We start from the raw sequence: 24,242 nt of genomic DNA on the forward strand, positions 1-24,242 counted from the left end.
AAATTGAAGTTTGACTGCCATTTTCAGGACAACATATTACAGCAAAGACTCCATGACTGGAAGTTATTATGGGACACTCATGCCTGAGTGCTACTCTGGGGATAGGTTTGACTGTAATGATGCTTTGTCATTCTAGCTGAGAAGAATATCCCCAGGAAACCTACTCGATTTTCTTGTATCCTTCCAAGTCCTCAGGAACTTATGCAGATTAAGAACAAGAAGAAGGTATGGTTTGACATATACTACAGGTTGATCTTTGAGTGTTCTCCTCATTTCCCATCCCATGTGGGCTTTATTTTACTGAGCATATCTCAGAAATTTTGAGATCTGGTCTCTGCTGATCAGAATTAAAGAGCAGGCCACTGAAAATGCTGCTACCCTCCAGAGACAGCAGTGATTATTACATGTTCTGGTTTAGTTGTGCTGAAGGTTGCAAGAGGTGTTGGAGAAATTTTGTGGCAATTTCTAAGCTAGGTCCATCTTATTTCTGGTGGGAAAGTCTCTGGATTTAGTTTTTATTATATGGAGATAATCAAGTACTTTGATCAAAAAGTCCATCTGCTTCACTACTCTGTATCAAAGATGTAAATGGGGAGTGTACCAAGAGGCCTGTAGTAGCAATATCCTGGCCTGCTATTCTGATTTGCTATTTTATGTTTGCTTTGTCATAAGGATTACCAAAAAGATTTTCTTGGTTGTGGTAAAGCTGTTCTTTGTTTTCAGTGTCTGTTTCCTTGAACCTCATTAATCCAAGTTATAGTCTAAACTTTATACAGCTTTTCCATTCTCTTTAGTGGCTCCGGTCTAGGCCTAGTGTTGATAAAGGTACTCCATGCTAATGGTTTTGAATTTATCTGCTACCCTGGTTCAAATATCTGGTACTGGCCTGCTCTTTCACCTCCAGAGACAGTGGATGAATATATATCTTAAGTCCCCAGGGGTTACATGGGCTGTTCAGGTTTTTTTGTTGTGTGTTCCTTGAGATTTTTTCCATTCACATATGTTCTTTGTACATATTTTGTTCCCTTTGCACAACATATGCATGAGGTAGGCTCATTTCAGATGTGAGAGATTACTAAATTTCAATATGAAAATAATGCATGTTCTGAATGAAACATGAGTGGCCACAGTAGTTGTGGGTAAGAAGATGATATAGTAGAAAAGAAATTAATGTCTTTGAAGGATTCACTGGTGGTCAAAGAAAGTGAGTGTTTTATTAGTATCTGACTTAAAGGCTTCTGGCTTCTCTCCCCAGCAGAGGTAGTTTAATTTACATTTTTATAAGGGATTGATTGGTCACATTTTTTCAAACTTACTTAATCAAAAATAGAAGAAAATACAATGCATCTCTTTCTGCCATCCTTATTTGTGCTTTGTGATCCACTCTGGCAATCTCGGGATATGAGTGTAATTTAAAGCACTGGTTTCTTTCTAAGAAGTTTACTGCAGTATTTGGAAACTTTTTTCTTCACCTGCAACACAGTGCAGGTGGGGTAATGGTAACTAGCTTCCTCAGCCACAAGGACAGTGAGGGGAAGTGATCATGAGCAGAGTCTTCAGAGGAGCCACTCAGTTTTGGCCTTAAATCTTGCTTTCATACTGACTTTGCTTGATGGACTGTGAAAGTCCATTGTTGAGAAGGGAGCTTGCATAGTGCTTCCTCTGTTTCTTTTTATTTATTATTTTTATTTTATTCCTCTGTTTTTTTTTATTTGGTAATACTCTGGCTTTGCTTTACTGGAAAACAAGTTTAGAAGAAATCAAGAGTAGAGGGCAGGAAGATGTTCATAAATCTCTGAATTTGCCCAGGGAAAATTGTTTTCTGACTCTAAATCTCTTAGTGGTTTCATCTTAAGTACATAAACAGGGCACACCAAACACTCAGCTTTAGTTATGTTGATGCTGACCTGGCACCAGCATGTTCCTACTTCCTTTAACTTCTGAAGTACTAAACATTACCACAGGTGGAAGGAAGAAAAAAGCTAAATAAAAGCAGAAAATGAATTGTGCATCAAACAGAAAGTTTTCTTTGATGTTTCCTAAGGCGGTGACCAGAAGCTCAGAAGCACAAGACTGACATGACTGTAAATGCAGTGCAAACTGCCAGCAGTCCAGTCTCCTTTCAAGTGGTTTTAAGAAATCTGTGGACTCAGCCAGTCCATAGAATATCCTTGGTTTTGGGTTTCAGGATTTACAGCTACATAGAAATGCTGCTAGTGTTATACAATCCCTTCAGGCCTGTTAGACCAGGGCAGTGCATGGTTATTCTTTTGTTATGCCTCACTGGGTCATTGTGCACTCTATGCTATTTCAGGGTCTGTGTTTCATTGCAATTTTGAGGATGCTCACACAGGCAGGGGAAGCAGTGACCAGAGGACTAGTAGCTTCTGAGGTACTGAGAAACCCAGGGGAGCTAGTAATCATGATGGTCACGAATTTAGTTCACTAGGTCATTGCTAGCAGTCTGATCGTGATAGGAGCTAACAGGGAACTGACATTTATTCTGGTTCCTTAGTAAAGTTCATACTGTTGTTTGTGCTTTTGGTTTTTCTGAACACCACCAAGAACATTCAGTTAACCCTTTCTTAGTTGTTTTATTACACTGTGACTGTGGTACAGTCTAGTTTCCTAGGAAGGCAGATTAGGTGACTTCCTTTCAGAACCAACTATGCTCTTCCCAGCCTACAGACAACCTTGTCAGGCTGGAATACCAGATGGTCCTGGGACCACCTCTCACTAGGATAATGTTGCTAGTTCTTACCTTTAGCTTTTGCAGCATTCATTCCTTACACCTGCTGAATAAGTGCTGAAGATTCTTGCTGCCTGTCTCCTGCTGGTGAGGTAGCTATGAGAGCCAGGAGCCAAAAGGACAGGAGAGGACAATAGAGCAGTGCTGCTGTTGTAACTGGGTAGGGCTGATCTTGCCACATACCTGGGGGTTAATCTGCTTTGTTTACAAATGAGAGCAGATGAGGCATTTGAAGTAGCAGAGCTTATTGCTTGGTTAGACATTAAAGCTTTTTGGAGATGGTAGATGCTTACTCTCTCCAGTACTATTTGATGGTGAAACCTAGTGATGAATCCAGGTTTTCTATCCTTCATTAGCCTTTCTCCTGGGTTACAGTACAGTAAACTTGACCATGCTGAGGCTGATCTTTCTTCTGTTTTGTTTTTGGTTCAAGTGCCAAGAACAATCTAAAATAAGAAATGCACTTCAAGCTGTAATTATCAGAATGTCTCCTGCAGCTCCTGATTACTGGCACAGAGCAGTTCAACCAAAAGCCAAAGAAAGGGATACAGTTTCTGCAGGAGAAAAATCTTCTTGCCACCCCCATTGACAACAATGAAGTGGCCAGGTGGTTACGGGAAAATCCTCGGCTGGACAAAAAGATGATTGGGGAGTTTGTGAGTGACCGTAAGAACATAGACTTGCTGGAAAGCTTTGTTGGGTGAGTATGCTTCTGTCTCTCTTTAGTCAGGGAACAGTGAAAGTTAAGAGATTAGCAGTAAAAAAGCAGTAGAATGGTAGTCCCTGGAAGCATTGGATTTCTATCACTTGGTTCTCTCTGTACTGCCTTGCCTTAATTCTGTGCATCTCTTGCCTATGGTAACACCTCAGATATATAAAAGTATGATATTCGAGTGCCTTTCTGCAAGGCCAGTCTCCGTGAAGACTGGAGTGATAATTACATACATAATCACTTGTAAGATTGTTGACTCTCTTTTATTGTTTTTGGCTGTTCATGGTATATTTCTTTCCTTCTCTCCTCACCCTCCTCTCTACTGTCTAAGCAAACAAGATTGTAGTTATTAAGTTTATCCTACCTTTCCCATCCTGTTTCAGCTTCTCTTGCATTTCATTGTTTTTGCAGGACTTTCAGCTTCCAAGGTTTAAGGCTGGATGAAGCTTTACGACTTTATCTAGAGGCCTTTAGATTACCAGGAGAGGCACCTGTAATTCAGAGACTGTTAGAAGCCTTCACAGAACACTGGAGGGTGTGTACTTGGTGGCAGAAAGCTCAAAACTGCATTCTTTCTTGCCCGTTTGTTTGCCATGATGGACATGTCAGATCTAATGGCCTATATAGCTGTGCTCTGCAAGCAGCAGCTGTTGTTTTGTAGGAGCTGGCAGTGGTAAATAGATTCCTGGGCTGCTTTTTAGAAGCTGGAGCCAGAACCTGGGATTTTTGTTTGTCACAGAGATGATTCAGTACTGTGGTTAGGAAAATGGCTGTTTTGGCCTCTAATACCACTGTTCCTGTAGGATTAATTTGTGCATATATTTGCCTTTCAGAAATCAAATGGGTCTCCGTTTGCTAATAGTGATGCTTGCTTTGCCCTGGCCTATGCAGTTATTATGCTGAACACTGACCAGCACAACCACAATGTCCGCAAGCAGAATGTCCCAATGACTTTGGAGGTGGGTGTTTCCAGTGCAGGCGTCTGTCTTCTCTCATTTTGAAAACAGTTAGACAGTGTAGTACCTCTTTTTATCTCAGTGGCATTGTCTCTTGTCTTTGGCCTTCTTCACTCATGTACACAGTAAGCTGGAGTGCAGCACCACAGCTAGGTACAATTTGAGAGAGTAGCTGTAGGCAAGGAACAGCCTGAAGAAATAAGAGCTTGCTAGAAAACTTAGCAAATTCTTCAAGAGGCTTGTCTTTGTGTGAGCAGTCTGTATCCTCAGACATAATAACATGGAGAAGATTGTTGTACTGCTTTGGGCTTCTAGAGAGTTGAAGTGGTGTGAATGCCAGTGCAGTGGTACAGGCCTGCCATTCTGATGTCCAGCAAAGCATGTGATGTATCTCTGCTCCTTCCTTGTGAGCAGAGACAGGAGATGCTGCATACTACTCCCACTAAGAATAGCATTTATTTTTGAATTTTGATTCTGCATATTGAAGAATGCAGAAAAATCTTCCAGCGCCAAGAAAAACAAGTAGAATACTTACCTTAGCAAAACAGCTAAAGTTGGAGATACTTGGAATTAATGTTGGTGTAACTTTTTTCAGGAGTTTCGGAAGAACCTGAAAGGTGTGAATGGAGGCAAAGACTTTGAACAGGACATCCTGGAAGACATGTATCATGCCATCAAGTAAGACTCAACCTGCCATCTCCATGTATTTAGAAAGCAAAGTAGACTTGCTGGGTCAGACAGATATCTGGAGAGTATGGAGAGAGACTCACCAGTCATGTGCCTGTTTGCCTCAGACCAAATTCCAGCTCTGTGTGGGGCTGTGGTAAACAAGCCTGTCACAGCAATTACACTTGGATTTGTATCTTGGATTTTTGCCATGGCAGTTTAATCTAGATCTTAAAATAAATTTCAAAAATATGTTTCAAAAATATGTGAATACGGAAAATAATAACTGAGCAAGAACAGCACATGTGAAATACTATATCTAAGAAGGCTCCATTCTCCAGACCAGGCCTTTAGACTTTTTTTAGAACTTTTTATGTGGTTCAAGAGATTATTTCATCCCCAGGGCAGCACTTGTGCCTTGACATAATGTGTCCAGCTCTCTGTTTAATATATTCTTCTTTTGAGCTCTTCCTATGAGGCTGCTGTCTGCACCAGCCTCTTTTGCTACCCCTGAAGCTCTTGGCACACAGAGCAGTATTTGAGGAGGGTTCCTGGTGGCTGAGGCCCTTTAGTGCACAAGATAGCTTTGGGTGGAAAGCTTTAATAATAGCTCAAAAATCAGTAAATCGGTAAATTCAGGCCCAGCCAATTTGAAGCTGAGAGGATTACATCTCTGAGGAAACAGGATGTGACTGGGTCTCAGCTGATTTCCATCTGCAGTGGCAGGCAGTAGCTGGTGCTGGAAGCAGGGCAGTGTGATTAGGCTGACCCTCCCTTTTGAGCCTTCTCCAGGAGGGTGGGGTGATGCCTGTACTCAGTATCTGACAGTTCTTCAAGACATAGCTGTACCTTTCAAGCAGAGCTCTAGTTTTGATTGACCTCTCTCCCCTGAGGATGATGTTAATGTTTTGAATAGTACACTGAGCATATACATATATCTTTGTTATCCAGTGCCTCTATTCCAGCCTATTTCCCTTTATCCCCCCTCCACCAGATATTTCAGCTTTTCAGTATGTTCTGTGATTAGAATAATTGATGTATCATTTCAGTATTGCTCCATTTCAGATAGATTGCCCCAGTGTCATAGTTGAGATTGAGGAACTATTTGTTTATTTGTATTATTAGGGGAAAAAAATAAAACTGCAATCTGTATGAAGTAGTGTGTGATCTCTTCAGGGTCTTAGCATTTCACTTTTGGCCACATTTTCATCTCCTGAAACCTTCCAAGCAAAGCCATTCCCTTTCTTCTGTTAATTTCAATCATATAGGAAATTTTAGAAGTAATCCACTATTTACTGCAAACTTACTTTCCTATATTATCCCAGTAATAACAGCTCTTGTCAAAATATGCCAGCACCTGAAACTGATAAGAGCTTATTTCTTATGCATAAATCAGGAGCTGTTTTTATAGTTGGTGTTAGCACATGAGAATTGTCTCTTTGGTAATTGAAGTATGTTACTTTTTGATTGTTGCAGAAAGAACTCTTCAGATTGGCTGTAATCTGCTATTCTTAGTGGCTTTGAGGCTCTTGTTCACTTAAGTTGGTCATTTGCAGAGGATTTTCTCTGGTGTATTGATACCCAAGTCTAGAGAGTACATATTTAGGCTTTATATATCTTAGTCTAGGATTGCAAGCAGTACTTAGCATTAATCATAATGGTTTTACTACTGTATAGCTTCATCCAAGTTACAGTAAGAAGCTGTGGTACCCTGGTTATAAATCACCCATCATACTTTTGGTTTCTTGTTTTATTTTTAATTTTATACTACTTTCCTTTCTAATATTCATTTTGGCATAATATGAATATTTCCATTATTCTTATGCAAAGATACTCTTGTCTACTGATGACTGCAGCAATGTAACTATTTAATTTTAACTGGAAATAACATGAATAGAGCACTCTGACAGGTTGAGAGCTGAACGGAGGTTGAAGTTTCACCAGTGTGCTGTCCAGAATTTCCCATCATTTAATGGCAGTGTGTGTTGTGTTTTGCACTTGTAGCAGTAGGTACCTGCTTCTTCAATACTGACCTTACACAGTTGCTGCTGTGTGATTCTGAGAACCACCAGATTTTATATTCAGGATATCTAAGAAGGGCAGGTGAAGCAGGAGGCCTAGGAAAACAGAATGTTTCAGGAGCTGGCAAAATCATTCCAGAATAGGTATTGCTTAGCTCTGGGACTTTGTAATGAAAGACACTGTGTAAATGTTAGGTTTGGCTCAGAATGAAAAATTCAATCTTTCTGCTTTCCTCCCTTGTAGAAATGATGAGATAGTGATGCCAGAAGAGCAGACGGGTCTGGTGAAGGAAAACTATATCTGGAATGTGCTGCTGCATCGTGGTGCCACTGATGAGGGAATATTTCTCCATGTGCCTCCTGGAAGCTATGACCATGACCTCTTCACCATGACATGGGGGCCTACCATTGCAGCACTTTCTTATGTTTTTGACAAGAGCTTAGAGGAAACAATAATCCAGAAGGCTATCTCTGGTTTCAGGTAACTCTTACCTTCATAGAGACCCAGAAGAGTAAAAGTGGGACCATTGGTTCCTGTTTATTTGCTAGGGAGAATATCCAATGTTGCTTTTCCCAGCAACTGAAAAGCACTTTGTAATGACCTACAGTCCTGTAGTGTTATGTCATTTGTATCAGTTCATCCCATCTTGGCTCCTCTGACTTGCCAGTCACTGTTTAGCTTGACTGCTGTGTTGTAATAAACCAAAGTGCCCAGGGTACGTATTTTTAAACTCCAACCTGGTTACATTTAAAGGGCCTACTGACATAGGCTGTTTAGAAGTGAGTGGGGAAAGTCACTCAACTTGCACAGTGATGCTGAAAAAATCTCCATGCAGGAACAAAACCATTCATGTGCAAAAGTCTGTAGCTGTGGCTCAATGGGATGGGGCATATTTTTTCTTTCCCAGATGACCAGAAGTCAGAAAACTTGCCATCTGTGAGCAACTCTATGGGAGTGATCTTTGGTCATGCTTAGATCAGACCAAGTGATGCTTTAAGCATAGTTTTAAAGCTTTGTCAATACACTGCTGCAGCCGTGATGTCTTGGAAACTGGACTTCAACACTACCACCAATCTCAGCAACTTTTCTGTCAGGACAGGAGGTTGGATAAATTCTCAGGTGCAAGTAGTCTGTCTGTTTAGACTCACTTCTTTAAATTGATCCTTGCATCAGCATAGACAAATATCAGTATCTATGGATAAGAATTGAGCTTATTTAAGCAATAATAGTAGACTTTTATATATAAGCATTCATTATGAATGGATGGAGAGGAAGGTCTAAAATGTCAACAGAGAGGGTCTCAAATTTGCTGTCCTGTAGACAGACTTGCCTGTGCTGACTTAGTACATTATTTTTTGTTTTCTTCTTTTACCAGGAAATGTGCAATGATTTCTGCTCACTATGGCCTTAGCGATGTGTTTGACAATCTCATAATTTCTCTCTGCAAGTTTACAGCTCTCAGCAGCGAGGTAAGTTTGCAAAGAGGGAAAAGAAGCATGACTTCTACTACACTGGAGCTCTCTTCTTCTGTTAAGCAGCAATATTTGCTTATTTTAGTTATCACTGTATCTGTAGGTATCTATCAGCTCCTGCCCAGAGTTTTCTGGAGGGAGTAATGGGAAATGTGTAGTGAAGTGGGACTACCATAGGACAGGTTCAAATATGCAAGTTTTTTTTTACTCACAAGTGTCAGTTTGTGCAGAGCAGAATACCTTGATGTAGAATTGTTTATTCACCTATTTGATCTGAAGAGACTTAGATTTCTCTGTGGTCCCCAAGCAAGTTCATTTAGATATTGACTATTCAATTGCAGGGTTTATGCAGTGCCAATGGGGACTGTTTTGTCCAAATAGGAGCTATTTAGATGCACAGCACAAGCATAAAGGGATTAGAAAAATAAATGCTTTGAATTTTCAGTTGGGGTGTGGGGTCTGGTAATAAGATCAGCTGTTAGCCTCACATTTTGCAAGCCCTGAAGACTCTTTGGGGTGTGAGAATAAATCCAAGAGAATAAATCCAAGGTGCTGTGATTAGTGTAAGCTTTATTGTCCAAATCTGTTTGTGCGTTACAACAGCCGCCTGTTTTTCCCCAAAGTATTTGATAGACAGTGTGTGGCAGACCATGCTGTGTACTAAGGAGTAGTTGACAGCAATTCCTGTAAAGGGTCAGAACTCCCAAAGGATCTCACAGTACTGCTCTCAGAACCAGTGCAAGACCCACAGTGAACAGAACAGAAATGCCACATATACAGGAAAGGGAAACAAGATGATTCAAGACTGAAAGCATGGGAAAAAAAAAGGCCAAGACAGGTGAATTTTTTAAAAGATGGAGAAATCCCAGGCAAAGGGTTTGCTTTAGATTCCCTCTTCCTCCACAGTCACAACAGTAAAGACGCAGTACCTTGATCATCTTCAGGCACACCAGACCTCGAGACTACCAAGAGGTAACACAAGTAGAGAGGAATGTGTGCCATGAAACAGTTTGACACAGACTTACACAGCAGAAGCAACTACACTAGACTAAGCCCTCAGATACACCAGCTATTGCCAGCTGCATCCCATCTCGTTATAAGACTGGAATCTGGAGCAGTCTGAGGTCTGAGTTAATTAAGCATGTCTTTTGGTGATGTCATAGAATCAGGGACTTCTGGATTTGTAGAAGGCTGTGTTCTTATCTTTAGCCAGATTCCAAGTACATTGATTTCTTTCTGCTGTCCTAAATTCCTGTAAGGCTTGGAGACAGTAATGGAATAGGACAACTGAACAAATATTTCAGTGTCTGGAAGAAGGAGAGTAGGAGGGGCCATCTTCAGATGACTGAAGAGTCAAAGCAGGCATCTTCTCCATACACTGCAATTGCCATGTGTGGCCACTTTGACTGAAAGAAGGGAAATGGAAAGGAACGTGGAGGGGCTTTAAATGATTAGGAAGAATGAGTGCCTCACTTCATGATCCATAGTTAAGACTCATACTGACTCAGTATGTAAGTAGTAGCAAAACCTGTGTGTGTGTGGTTTTCAGTGATGTGGCTTCTTGCCACAGAGCAAATTCAGGCATATTGTTGTTTGCACCCTGACTCTTCAGAAATACATGTATTCATGTAGTTTCCCCATAGCAACAGTGGAAAAACCCCAAATCGTTTGTTGCATTTCTGCCAGATTTCAGATTGGCACTTCTAATGGAGTTTGCTAAATCAAAGACCCATTTTTATAACAGTTTTGCCATCAGTTCGGCTGAAGCAAGAGATATTTTTTTTTGAACTTCAGATCTGAGATAGGATACAGTGACTCCTTCAATCCCTTGTCTTCTCTTCCATTCTTGGTGAGGGGGTAAAGTATGGATTTTGTCCACATAAACAAGAGAATGGCAAAGCCCATCTCTTCTCAAAAGGAAGACTGCAATAACATTAAGTAACTGCAGAATCATGGAGCATGTTACAGCTCAATATTAGTTCACATGGTTGCTGGTTTTTTTTCTTGTTTTGGCAGCGTATGCTTGATTGGTTTCAATGACTTCACACACTTCTAGTATTTTGAAAAGCTGTGAGTGCATTGAACAGATTATGAGGGTTTGAGATCCAGAAATCATTGGCAGAGATTCCACATTAGGATTGAATTACTTTGAATCTTGCTGCTAGGTAGTGGTAGGAGTAATTTTGTAAGTCAGTAATGGTTTTGGCCATAGTTTCCTTCTCTCACAGAGTGGCAGAGTAATTGCTGCTTCCAGAGGAGATGTGGTACTTTTTGTAGAAGTCTTTGATCCTGAGCTGAGTTCCTATAGCAGGATAAATTAGTGGGTTTTCAGCAAGCACTTTCAAAATGTTCTAAGTTGTCATTCTTGGGGAGTTTATATCTAGGTAGTTCAGTGATTCAGTTTATATCAGGTAAACTACCTTGTACTTGCTTTTGTGCAAAGCGAATGTGAGCTGAGGAGTTATCCAAGCATCATGCAGAGAATTGTTATCTTTCCCATAACCAGTTCTGAAGCATCTGCCCTAATTTCTGTTGAAAAGAAAGCATCTCTTTCTGACTGATTGCCACCGCCTCTTCTTTCCTGCAGTCTATTGAGAACCTGCCCACTGTTTTTGGAAGTAATCCCAAGGCCCATATTGCAGCAAAGACAGTGTTTCACTTGGCCCATCGCCATGGTGACATTCTGCGAGAGGGCTGGAAAAACATCATGGAGGCCATGCTACAGCTTTTCCGAGCAGAGCTGCTGCCCAAGGCCATGGTGGAGGTAATAATTAGCTGGCTGGTGGATAACTGAAGAGTTAAGGAAGTGGGAAGCTGGCTTTTCATAGAGTCAGTTCCAAAAGTGAGCTCTCTTGCAAAGGCCTGGCTTTGGTAAAGTGTGTACAGAACTTAGAAATCTGTGAAGGGTATAGTGTTCAAGTTACGTGCAGCTTCTTTTGTAGCTTGTTTCATTTCTTCTCATTTTATTTCTTGTTAGATTTGAGGGATTTCAGCATTTATTTTACTTGAACAGGTTTTGAATGTTGTGCAGAAGAGGGACGTGCTTATGCATGCACTGCATTAGTGTTACCAGATGAGAGTGGTACTTTACTGACAGGATAGTGGGGTGAAGAACTGGGTTTGACTGCACACATATGGGCTGTTTGTTGTAGTGTTCTGACACTAAGAGAAATATAATGGGGTTGGGGAGGAGGGCTATAAAGAAATGGACAATTGGTCATGTGCATGTCCTTTTGGTCTATGTTTCAGGTTGAAGACTTTGTGGATCCTAACGGCAAAATCTATCTGCAGCGTGAGGAGACACCATCCAACCGGTGGGTGGCATAGATGTCCCAGGCAGCCTTTTTTGTACCAAGGTTGGAGATAACATGATTTCTTGTTTTCTTACTGATGGTGGTGTCTTCTGATTTGCAGTGGTGAATCAACAGTACTGAGTTTTGTTAGCTGGCTCACGCTCAGTGGGACAGAGCAGTCTGGTATGAGAGGGCCATCTACAGAAACACAGGAGGCAAAGCGAGCAGCTTTGGAATGCATAAAGGTAACCTATAGGCTGTAGAAAAACCTGGTTTTTTCCTTGGTGACAATTCTATGTGGGTAACAGGCAACAGAAACATAAATAGGCATGCTGTTTGGCAGTATTGCAGGTAACATGAGACTTGAGAACTGAAAGAATCTACAGAGGAACATATCTGCATTGACAGCTAAATGGTCTTTTGTGCTGCTGTGCACAAAGGTACTAACACATCAAAACAGGAATGATTCCTCAGGCTGGGATCTGCCCTGGGCATCACAGTCCTATATTTAAAGACAAATTAATGAATTCTCAAACAAAGAATCTTTTCCAAGACAGTGTAAATGTATATGGTGCCAACAAAATCTGAACCTGTGTGGCCAGAGGAGTTATCTGATAAAATCTGTCTAGCACAGATCAGGTTTGTTAAAAGTAGTTGATCTCAAAGAGCAAACAAGTTGGAAGGAGTTTTCTTCCAGATAGTAACAACTATCTGTGTCTTTCCTGTGGACATGATGTGATTATGGAGGATATGTTTGTATGCCTTCCACAGCCCCCAGATGCATAGTAGTCTTTTCTATTTTGCAGCAATGTGATCCTGAGAAGTTGATAACAGAAAGCAAGTTTCTCCAACTTGAATCCCTCCAGGAGCTCATGAAGGTGAGAGAGATATTGGGCAAGGGACTGGACAGTAATGGAACAAATGTGCTATGCATGATACTGAATATGTGCTGTGTACTCACTTCTCTGTCCTTAGAGGAGGTCTTGGACCTATTTGCAATGTGAAACTAGTTCACCTGTTAAAAGTAACTTCTGTTCTGGCAGACACAAATTGCTTTGGCAGTAGAAGAAAACATTAAATTGTGGAATGCATTCTAAAAGCTTTGAGAACTCTTGGCAAGTGTTTGAAAGGATTTGTAGTTCTGTGTCAGAGCTAAAAGATTTTCATATTTCAAGTGGGCTGTGTATCTAATGAGAGCATTCAAAAAGGCCACTTTAGAGGCAAGAGCTGTGCAAGAAATATTTGACAGTGTATCCCTAAGTAGTATGGTACCTGGCTGCTCTGCGAGGTATAATAAGGCTGGACTGGATTCATTAGCCTTTGGACTAGAGAAGCTCATCTCACTGGGGGAGTGTCATCTCAGTTCCAGGGGAACATTGTGCTCCTGTTCTGATTATGTCAGGAATTCTCCCTTCATATACAAACTGATGGCTTGAGAAGAATAACTCCAGTATTTGTAGTCATTCTTAGTCATTTGTAGTCATGCTTTTTCTATGCTTCACATATTACTAGCAAGAAGCTGATGGATATCAGAGTTCCTCTTCATCTGAGATACTTTGTCAGTTTAACATCTTTTAAGTTCCAATTGAATTTTGTATAAGAAAACAAATTTATTTTTCCCATAGATTTAGCTTGACCTCTAGGAAATGCCTTTGACTATGCATGACCTCATTAGGCAGTGGAGTACAGTTTTGGCCTGACTCAAAGCACTCTGTTGGTTCCCCATTTTTGGGAGCTTGTGATTCATAAAAATATCATGGCTCTTCCAGGCTCTAATCTCTGTGACTCCTGATGAGGAGACATATGATGAAGAAGATGCAGCCTTCTGCTTGGAGATGCTTCTGCGGATTGTTCTAGAGAATAGGTATGACCTTGAAATATATGCACATTCACTATAATGTCCCTGCTTTGCTGCAGCTGCTGCCTGGGTCCAGGGAATGAGTTCCTTATGTCTGTGATTTGCCAGCTGAAGCAGCATGTGGCTGTAATTTCAGGGCTTCTTAACAATTCCACTCTAGCATATGCAAACAGAAAGGCTATTAGCTCATGAATTAGTGCTTGATATCCTGAAATGTGTAGAATATAGACTAAACTCCAGAGGGAGAATTCTCCCACCTGATTGCTTTTCAAGTAATGAGTAAGAATTTTTATGGTTTTGTTGTTTCTATCTCCCAACTGGAATTTTTCATTGAAATTAAGAAATAATGGATTGTCTGGAGTTGTGGGAGAGGTGGCTGGATCCTGCTTGTCTCACATCCTTTTGTTCTACCCTTTCCCTCTTTCTTGTTGTGGCTAGGGACCGTGTGACCTGTGTCTGGCAAACGGTCCGAGACCACCTTTATCATCTGTGTGTCCATGCGATGGAGTTCTGCTTCTTGGTGGAGAGGGCAGTGGTGGGGCTGCTCAGACTGGCCATTCGGCTGCTCCGTCGAGATGAGATCAGTGCACAGGTAAGGGATTTCTGAAAGGCAGTTACTGGGGCTTTGTAGCTATACAGTGACACAGGAAACTAGTTGCTGTTGGATGGACCTATATTTAACCTGTTTGTGCTGCAGGGAGCAACAAAGAGCAGTTGTAACTAGCTCTAAGAGATGAAGGAGTACATTATTAGAGAATGGAGTGTAAGTAATAGGGTCTGTTATTCTCATCTCCTTCTCTGGCCAGGTTCTCCTCTCACTACGTATCTTACTTATGATGAAGCCAAATGTGCTGTCCAGAGTTAGCCATGAGGTTGCCTACGGCCTCCATGAGCTGCTGAAGACCAATGCTGCCAACATTCACTCTGGGGATGACTGGTACACGCTCTTCACCCTCCTGGAGTGCATTGGGTCTGGGGTGAAGCCGCCCGCAGCCCTGCAGGTTACAGCAAGGGCAGATAACGACACAGGTAAGACAGGCCAGCTTTTGCTAGGAAATCTGATGCCTGCCTGCCAGATAAGCAGCTGCTTCCTCAAGCTTTTCAATTAGCAAAGGGGACTGCAAGAAAACAAAGCTGATATTAAACTACATTAGCAAGATTAAAGACCAGCACCTGCTGTTCACTCCTCATGGTCTGTTCCTGTCTCTATTCTGCCATCTCTTTCTACTCAGTGAGCAGCAATCCAGGTGCTAGTCCCTGGGGGGCAGTGGGAGGAAAACTGATATCAGTTCTGGCAGCTGTAGGAGGTCTTTGCTCTACCCAAGGAGCATTTTCTGCTGGTTGTGGTTTGGTGCCATGGGTACTGTAATCTCTTATCTGGGCATGTAATATAAACCCAGCTGCTGTTCCTGTCATACTTGCTTCTTTTGTGGGACTGACTCTTTTCTGTCCCCATTTTAAGGTTCTCATAAAATGAGTTGTTCTTTAAAATTATATTTCCAGATCCATTTGTATTAATCGTCCCTGAACCATTCCCACAAGACCAATGCACTATTTCTTACTTCTCTTGACTGTGTTAGAAAGGTGGTCTTTTCAAATTGTTCAGTTTTGCTTTAGCCAAATGTCAATGTGTTTGAAGCTGATGTCTTCAGACTTCTAAAGCAAAAAGCAATAAAGGACTTTTCCAGAAGAAAAGTCCTTTTGTTATTATCCTTGTTTTTCTAGAACTTCTTTGATAGGTCCTGAGGCTTTGTGCTAGACAGATGGAAGAAGCATGATTTTTTAAAAACACTTAAGGACTTTGCCCTCTGGATTAATGCTGAGCTGTCTCATCTCTCTCCTTTCTTTTTCCTTTTTTTGTTTTTTTTACTGCTTCTATCTTTGCTGATAGAGCAAACTGCTTAATTTGGTCCCTTGCACATCAAAACATTAGTTCTCTGCTTCCTGAAAATGTTTGGTGCACTCTGTTCACAGCAAGTCTGTCTATCTGCTGATGAGCTTTTAGATGGTGTTGAACAATGGAAAGAATGAGTTTTTACTTCTAAATAACATATCAGTAACTTAAATTTGTCCCTTGCAAGGACTTCTCTCTTCGGACATGAAATTTAAGGTTATCCTAAATGTCAGGGCAGGTAGATCTGACAGGTGTAGAACATACTAATAACCACTTGTGGTTCCTGGTTGATGCTGATCTGACTGATCTGGATTGCTTCTCCCTTATCCACAGCTACTCTTGCAAGTTCTTGATTTGGCTTTGATCTAAACCCTTTTTATCTGCAAGGTGCTCAGTCAGACAGCGAGGTGTCCTCCTCCTACCATGCAAGCGACATGAGCCTGGACCGCGGCTACACCTCTGACTCCGAGGTGTACACGGACCACGGGAAGCCAGGCAAGATGCACCGCTCGGTCACAGATGTGGACGTCATGAACAGTGGCTGGCTAGTGGTGAGTAGCCAGTGGGCTTCTGCTGCCCTAAGACTGCTCCTACCATGGTTGTGAGCAAAGGTTGTGGTAGTGAGAGAGAGAATAAAACAGTGGAAAAGAGAGCTAAGATGAGCTGATAATGTAAAGGCAGGATGGGGAGAGACACAGATGGAAAGGAGAAAACTTTGAGGCAAATGAGGAAGAAAGGGAAATGGACTATACAGAAACATTACCTGTTGGCTTCTGAAGAAAGGCCCTTTCAGTGTGTGCATGAGATGCTTCTTGTTATGCTACCCTGCTTCTGCTTACCTGCTTGCTGTGGCCTGCAGGTGGGGAAAGATGACATCGACAACTCCAGATCCACTGCTGGGCTCAGCAGACTGGGTCCATCACCTCTCGTCAACCAGTACAGCCTGACAGTCGGTCTGGATTTGGGCCCACATGACACAAAGTCTCTCATGAAATGTGTCGAGTCTCTGTCCTTCATCGTGCGAGATGCTGCCCATGTTACACCTGAGAACTTTGAGCTCTGTGTCAAAACAATACGTATCTTCGTGGAGGCCAGCTTGAATGGGGGTAAGATGGGCCTTCACTTGTCAACCAGGATTCAGCTTGGGGTGGCCAGCAGTGTGAAGTATACTGGCATGGAATGAGTGAATGGATCCCCCACCCAAAGAAAACAGTCTACCAGGAGAAAAGTGTCCTGTCTCCTGCTAGCAGCAGGGACCTTATTCTTATCCCCCTCCCTGGGATGGAGGGGAGGTCTGCAGTTGATGTGGAAACAGCAGTATCAGCTCTTGCACAAAGCTGTTCCTGAGGGGCACTGGGTCCCCTCCAAGCAGATAGTGGTCATTTGAGAGGACAGGGCCCTTTGTTGGGGATATCAAAAGGTGGCTGCCCTGTGTGTTGAAAAGCAGAACATTTTGTAGTGGACTGATGTATGTGGAATGTTGTTGTCTTTTATGTTCTAGGCTACAAGTCCCAGGAGAAGAGGGGGAAGAGCCACAGGTATGACAGTAAATCCAGTCGGTTAAAAAAAAAGCCCAAGGACAGCTCCACACGGCGATCCCGGGTCTTGAGCCAGCACCAGGCACACACACACAGTGATGAGGATGAGGACGAGAGCATCCCTGCCAGCTACCACACTGTGTCTTTACAGGTTAGTCAGGACGTAAGTATAGCAAGGATTTCCTCCTCTCCTTTCCCATTCTTAGGGCCTGGCTAGGTAATCACTGGAATTCTTTATGGGGCAAGAGAGGGCTGCATCCTGGAAGAGTGGGCACTAGAGGGCAGAACATATCTGTGGGGCAGCATGTGGTTCTGCAGTGAAAGAGGAAGGCTGCAATTTGTTCTGGCAAAAGCACAATAGCAGTGGAGAGAGATCATCTGAAAAGCAAGGACGAGGTCTGAAGCTGTGAGTCACTGTAGTAGGTAAAATGGATTTAGGTCATTTGGAGACATGAGGTTCCTGTAGGATTAGCAAGGAGCCTGACAGGGCATCTGAACTTGAGGAAAGGGGAAAGCCCTGTTGGCTAAGACACTGGAATTTCAAGTACAGAGGACTTGTCTAAGGGAATCATTTCTCCCCAGCTGGTACTTCAAACGTGAAATCACAGGCCTGCTGACTGCCAGAATGTTGGGTCTTAGTTCAGTAGTAAACTGACTAGAGTGCTGTCATGTGCCCATACAGGCAAGGGAACTTTGCATGTGCTTCACATGCCTTTTTTGTTAAGACAAAAAAAGTTGCAGGGTTGTTCTGGACAGCACAACTGAATCACTGGGTTTATCCCTCTGCCTGGGAGAATCAATGCTCTGTGGCAGGAAAGAGCCCATTCTTCCTTTGAACAGGACTGGAATGGTGTTCCTCAAAGATGGGATTGACGTGGCTACTGAACAGACATAAATCTCATTGAAGACACCTGGCACTTGATCACTTAAGGAGGGCACAGACAGCAGGGCCTTCACCATCTCTATAACTGTGCATAGCTGTGTATATACACAAAGCAGGCTGGAGTAACTTGAGCCTTTTAGCCTTGTTTGGAGAACAGCAGAGATCAGACTTGCTCCAAAATTTAAAGTCCTGTGTGTTTCTTACTGTGGCATGTACTTGCAGCTCCTGGACCTCATGCACACCCTGCACACACGAGCAGCTGGCATCTACAGCTCCTGGGCGGAGGAGCAGCGACACCTGGAGACAGTGGCCAGGAAAATCACAGCGGATTCCCGAACACTGTGGTCCAACTGCTGGTGTCCTTTGCTACAGGGTAAAGCCATCCCCTGGCGATGAGAGCGAGCAGAGACACTGCCAAAGTAATGGCAGGGAGGTTGAGGAGCCAAGAACTAACTGCAGAAAGCAGGCATAGGTTGTTTTTAGCTCTGTTGTAATTGAAAAAGAACTTGGATCAGATTTAGAAAAACATCTTTAGGATGAGTTAGCTGCCAGCATGTTTCTGGTAGTAGACTGCCTGTCTGTGGCCTGAAACAAGTATAATCCTTTGTTTTTCACAGAGGGTTTTTGATCTTCACTAGACATTTTACTCTAGACTGGGGAAGTAGGGATGTGACACTCTTCCTGTGGGCTTTGTCCTGAATCCCTCTCCTGCAGGTATTGCCTGGCTGTGCTGCGATGCCCGACGCCAGATACGGATGCAAGCACTCACTTACTTGCAGCGGGCCCTCCTGGTACATGACCTGCAGGCCCTGGATGCCCTGGAATGGGAGTCCTGCTTCAACAAGGTAACCAACCACCTGGCTGGAATGAGCATGTGAGTAGGGCAGCATTGTCATGAAGAGCAAAGCTGTGTGCAGGAGTGTTGTCCTACTTCAGCACCATCTTCTTGGGCAGCTTCTTCACTGCAACAGACAAGATGTTCCATATTCTGGTCCTGCAAAAAGTTCCTCTCTATTTAGGTTTCTGACAGGGCCTTTTGGAGTATTGAAGTGAATTCACTCATGTGCATGTCCCATTGCTTCTGTCACATCCTCTGCCTAGAAGTCACTAGTCCCAAAAGCCAGTGCCTTTCTTTAAGGATGTCTGTGAAAATCTCATCAGTCATTTTTCAGCTCTAAAATATCCATGTGTCTGATCCAACAGGTGTTGTTCCCTCTGCTAACCAAGCTACTTGAGAATATCAGCCCAGCTGACGTTGGTGGGATGGAAGAAACTAGAATGAGAGCCTCAACACTGCTCTCCAAGGTGAGCACACTTCTGCTGCCTGAAAGCTTAGAGGAAGCCATGTTCCTCAAGAAAACCAAACTGTCAGCATCTCTGATCTCCACAAGTGTCAGGGTGCTAGTTTGACTGTCTTCAGTGCTGGGCTGTTTCACCAACTTCTGTTGCTGGGACATGCCTTCTTTCCAGAACTGTCTCCATGATTCTAGTCCTTGGAAAAGTTGTCAGGAAGAGGTTTGTGACTATGATAGAGAGAAGTATTTCACTCAACATTAGTTGAAGACAGTCTATTCTTGGGGTGAAATGATGCATGTCACAAGCTGGTAGTAATGACCTGAGGCAGAGGTCTGGAAGGGCTAGAAGACACAGTGATGCAGACTGCAGAGGCCTTCCATAAAGCAGTCAAGATCCACTCCTTCACATATGCAGCTCAGAAGAGTGGAGGCCTGTAGCATCCTCTGGCCAGACCTGTGCATGTTCCTGGCCTGCCACAAGGAGGGGGAATCCACGTTTGTGAGACTGGTTTGACAGTGTGCAGCAGTCCCTGTGCTACTTGTTGACGGTAGTTGTGTTTTTTCCCAGGTGTTCTTACAGCATCTCTCCCCACTGCTCTCACTGACCACCTTTGCTGCCCTGTGGCTCACAATCCTGGACTTTATGGACAAATACATGCATGCTGGCTCCAGTGACTTACTGGTAAGGTGTTGGATGCAGTCCTTTGAACAACCATTCATCACATTTCAACGTTCTAAACTTGAAAGGTCTTTTGATTTGCCGTGGGTTTTTGGGGTTTTTTCCTTTCCAAACCATGTTGTTCCATGGTTTCTCTCCCTAGCCATAGTTTCCAAAGTAGCCCATTGGCTGTTTTGAGCTTTGGTTCATTGCTATCTGTCCATTCTGTGTCCTGTCTCTGATTATAGCTGGAGGCCATTCCAGAGTCTCTGAAGAATATGCTGCTCGTGATGGATACAGCTGGGATATTCCACAGTGCTGACTCACGGACAGGATACTCAGATCTCTGGGAGATCACCTGGGAGCGCATTGACTGTTTCTTACCTCGGCTGCGGGATGAGCTCTTCAAACAGACAGTCATCCAAGGTACAAGAGACTGGGAAACCTTAAGAGCAAAGGTTTTGGACCAGTGCTTGCACCTTGTCCAGTACCCAGATGCCATAGTGCCTTGATGCTGATGAAATGAGTTGTAGGAGGCTGTGGGAACTTGGCACAAGAGCAAATAGAGGGAGGGCAAAAGGAGTGAGCAAACTGGTGTGTGGTCTCACTGCATGTTTTGTCTTCCCAGATCCAGTTCCCAACGTACCAGTGGAGCAGCAGCATCAGAAAACAATAGTGTCTGCCCTGCCCCCTTCTCCTGTAGGGGATGTGAGACCATCCACCCATGTGGCTCCTCCAGAGAAGCCTGGTGAATTGGGTGTCAGTGGTGAGTCCTGTTTTCTTTTTTCTGGAATCACTTTACCAGCATGGTGTCATAGATCTGCTTTCCCTTGCTTTAGCATGATCTCTGGTGCCCAGGCCTCTAGTATTGTGAAATGTTGTCCTTCAGTATGGATAAGTTGTTGCAGAGGTTATTGGAGTGGGCAGAATGCCTATGATTGACCCCTGGTCTTCAGGGCCTTGTATGAAGGGGCAAGTCTGAAAAGGCTCCCAAGTTGATTTTCAGCCCTGCTTAGTTTTGAGCTAATAGGTGACTTTGTCAGGACCTGTGTAAGGATCTATTTTGTCTCTTCCTTCTTCCAGAGTCTGAGAGAGCCATTGCACCTGCCTCACCCACCATCAGCACCTCTGCCTCTCCTTCCTTCCCAGCATCAGCTTCAACAAAGTCAAGCCCTGTTACAGACATACCTCCTACAACAGCACAGCCGCCGCTCATCCTGCAGCCTCTTGCCTCTCCGCTGCAGGTCGGGGTGCCACCTATGACTCTTCCAATCATTCTCAACCCAGCCCTAATTGAAGCCACCTCTCCTGTTCCCCTCTTAGCTACTCCACGGCCCACTGACCCTATGACAAGCTCTGAAGTCAATTAGTTGGAGGGTGTTGGAGAACTGCTGTGGAGGCTCTGTGGGTGGAGGATGCTGGCCAAATGTTCTCTAGTAGTGGACATGTTTGTTTTAAAAGATGATGCTAATCTGAGCAGAAGGGCTGTTGCCACAGTCCTCTGGAGCACGTCCCATCCTGCTCTTTTCTGTGGCATCACCTAGAAATCTGCCCAAAAATCGTTGTCTCCATGGAGGAGTGCTCAGTTCCACTGACCAGTTTCCTTCCTGCCTTTGCAATCTCAGGGGCCAGGCAATGCCCGTGCCCAGCAGCCTGGGACCAAGCTGCCATCAGTTCATCTGGTAAACAGAGAAAACCTGTTGTCACACCAGAGAGGGGCTGCAGTACAGGATTGCCTCTCAAGATTACTCAGTCCAGTCCCTGGGCAATTCCCCAGCCATTCCCTAGCTTTCCTGCTGACTCTTCCAGTTGCACTGCTTTGTTTGGGATCTGGGCACGCCTGGGTTCAGCAGGTAGAGAATTTCATTAGAAATGTGGATTGCTTACAGTGCAGCTCCCAGATTGCTACATAGGGCTTCTTGCCTGCTGGCACATGCTTTCCTTCCTGCAACACAGATGACAGCAATCCCCAAGCCAGATACAGATTAAGCAGCAGGTGAGTCTGATAGGGGCTTTCATCCCTGGTCTGTAAGTGTAATCAGGCTTTCTGGTTGGAGAAGGCAAATCCAGAAGGCTCTGCCTAGCTGAGCAGATGAGAAGGAAATGCTGAGAGCAGAGCACCATGGCTCTGTCTCACACAGCACTTGTGGGGCAGTCATGTTGTTTGCCACTTGCTACACATTGGTCTCTTGGTGACCAGCCCCTTCCTTAGGAGAACATCCTCTTCAGCTACAGATGTGGGGATCTGTGGCACCTCCTGACAGATGTCCAGCAAGTCTGCAGTGGTTTCTCTTGGAAGCTCTGAAGAGATCTTTCTGCATCTTCTTGTGGGGATCCCATGTCCTTCTACCCCAGAAGGCCCCTGCAGCTGAGGCCCTGGCAGTGATTCTTGTGCTTCCATCTTGCCGTAAGGACATCCTGCTCTTCCCCCTGCTCATGTCCAGAGCAGAGCTGGCTGCCTGGCAAGCGCTGCATCGCTGATCCTCCTCCTCCCTCGACTAGTTGGCTAAATTCTCAGTAATCTCAATCTTGGAAATCCCCCTGGTGACTGGGAGGGGCATGGGTGGGACTCCAGCCCAGTGTATCCTGTAAGGAGAGGAACCTGCAGTTGGTGTGGGAATGCAACCAGTGTACATACAGAGTAAATGGCTATAAATCCAATGGACTTTTTACAGTGTAATAAATACATCCTGTAAATGAATGTTCCGGTGTTGCACTCCTTTTCTGTCACGGAGCTTTGGCTCAGAGCTTTGGAGAAAACAGAGTTTACTTGTCAAGGTGTTGTGCCCTGACTTCATATACCAAGATCCTTCAACAAAGTGCTCTGTCTGGAGGGAGCACAGGGGGACTTGTCACTTGGAGGGGGGGCTGCAGTGGAGGTTTGCCATGAAGGGACTAATCAGGAAAGGTTCCCATCATGGTCAAAGCAGAGATAATAGCGAGACTGGCTCTTTCAGAAAGCAGTGGTTTCATGTGGGCTGTAAAATTTCTGGTGTTACATTGGTGTATTATGCACCACCAGGAGTGAGGGCAGAGGAGCAGGTGCTGTGCTTATCTGGTCATGGTTCCAGAACATAGACCTTGGTGACAACTTGGCTGACATTGGTGATTCTCTGATGATGAAGAGATCCTTGTTTCCATGGACAGGACACAAAGTTGGAGAGGGCATGAGAGATGCTGGGGTCTTTCAGGGCTACTGCTTGCCATGGATTTGAACAACTGCACTTCCCTCCTGCTATTTTCTACTTTGTTTCATGGCAAGATCCACGCAGTGCCACAGTGTCCTCAGAGCTGTGTGAGGCACCAGTGCCTTCCCTATTCCAAGAGACTCCTACAGATTTGGTAAGGGGGTTAAAAACTTGGGAGTTTGTTTGAATTACATGAGAAAAGGTCTAAATATTGCATAATGGAAGAGTAATGTACATACTAGGAAAGTCCTGTTAATAAATCCTGGTTCCCTACCCCCATTTGTACCATTCTTGGAATATTTTTGCTGCTGCAGCTGTCTCTTCCTCACCCTCCACTGACTGTAGATTGTGTCTTTCCAGCCCTTAAATATTTTTATTAATGTATTTGAGTCCTTGTGCTGCTCATGGTGCTTCTGTATCCAGCCCCCCTCTCTGTTTTGTCTTTCTGAGCCTTCACTTCTATATACAGCTCTGTTTTTCTGCTTGTATGTCAGGATTGCTGCCCTCTGATGCCCAGGTGGTCCTCTGACTTTCTGGGGTGGTGTCAGCTCATTGCAAAGCTTCATTTTGCCAGCTGCCTTCAGATAGCTGTTTTGGGCACATGCTGTGTTTTAACCTGTGTTTGCAAACTCAGCTTCTACTGAGACCATTACATCTTAACTCAGACAATTACGGTGCAAAGCAAAAGCCACTCGAGAGGACTGCAGGAAGTGGGACTAGAATGGAAGGAATGTTCACTGGAAAGACAGAATTGCTTTTAAAAATTTAAACAGTTTTCACTAGACTGCAAATAGGAATGGACTGGAAAATCAGAAAAAAAAAATTTAATGTTGTTTGGATTTTGCAAGAGTGAGGTTTAATGTTACAGAGAAAAAAAAATCAGGGATCTTTTTCAAAAAACACTTTGAAATACTTTTGAAATATTGAACTGAAAGGAGGTCAGAGTCAACTGTCAGGTAGCATGTGTTACCTGTTATGTTTATCAGTAAGTCTCTCGAACTCTATTTGTCAGCTAAATTACATAAAAGTCAGTTATACTACTAATGGCTGCGAGTGAG

The 24,242-nt window shown here is 43.6% G+C and overlaps 1 protein-coding gene across 2 annotated transcripts in view; it reads left to right on the forward strand.

Annotated features, from left to right (window-relative positions):
- Positions 1–22,697, forward strand: part of GBF1 (golgi brefeldin A resistant guanine nucleotide exchange factor 1) — a 102,417-nt gene extending 79,720 nt beyond the window's left edge. The window contains exons 17-40 of one of the 2 annotated variants that reach the window (XM_056494797.1): positions 137–225; positions 3,247–3,449; positions 3,873–3,996; positions 4,295–4,420; positions 5,013–5,095; positions 7,349–7,585; positions 8,481–8,574; positions 11,165–11,341; positions 11,827–11,891; positions 11,992–12,115; positions 12,677–12,748; positions 13,640–13,734; positions 14,167–14,320; positions 14,535–14,757; positions 16,010–16,173; positions 16,482–16,728; positions 17,124–17,323; positions 18,266–18,416; positions 18,758–18,888; positions 19,247–19,348; positions 19,907–20,020; positions 20,245–20,422; positions 20,625–20,762; positions 21,080–22,697. In XM_056494797.1, the coding sequence (XP_056350772.1) occupies positions 137–225; positions 3,247–3,449; positions 3,873–3,996; positions 4,295–4,420; positions 5,013–5,095; positions 7,349–7,585; positions 8,481–8,574; positions 11,165–11,341; positions 11,827–11,891; positions 11,992–12,115; positions 12,677–12,748; positions 13,640–13,734; positions 14,167–14,320; positions 14,535–14,757; positions 16,010–16,173; positions 16,482–16,728; positions 17,124–17,323; positions 18,266–18,416; positions 18,758–18,888; positions 19,247–19,348; positions 19,907–20,020; positions 20,245–20,422; positions 20,625–20,762; positions 21,080–21,366 (3,578 nt within the window). In that variant the 3' untranslated portion in view covers positions 21,367–22,697. The remainder of the gene's footprint in view (positions 1–136; positions 226–3,246; positions 3,450–3,872; positions 3,997–4,294; positions 4,421–5,012; positions 5,096–7,348; positions 7,586–8,480; positions 8,575–11,164; positions 11,342–11,826; positions 11,892–11,991; positions 12,116–12,676; positions 12,749–13,639; positions 13,735–14,166; positions 14,321–14,534; positions 14,758–16,009; positions 16,174–16,481; positions 16,729–17,123; positions 17,324–18,265; positions 18,417–18,757; positions 18,889–19,246; positions 19,349–19,906; positions 20,021–20,244; positions 20,423–20,624; positions 20,763–21,079) is intronic. The other variant, XM_056494800.1, reaches the window with a different exon arrangement.
- Positions 22,698–24,242: the final 1,545 nt, after the last annotated feature.

The sequence above is a fragment of the Oenanthe melanoleuca genome, chromosome 6 (genome assembly GCF_029582105.1).
Source record: "Oenanthe melanoleuca isolate GR-GAL-2019-014 chromosome 6, OMel1.0, whole genome shotgun sequence".
In the NCBI taxonomy this organism is placed as follows: domain Eukaryota; kingdom Metazoa; phylum Chordata; class Aves; order Passeriformes; family Muscicapidae; genus Oenanthe; species Oenanthe melanoleuca.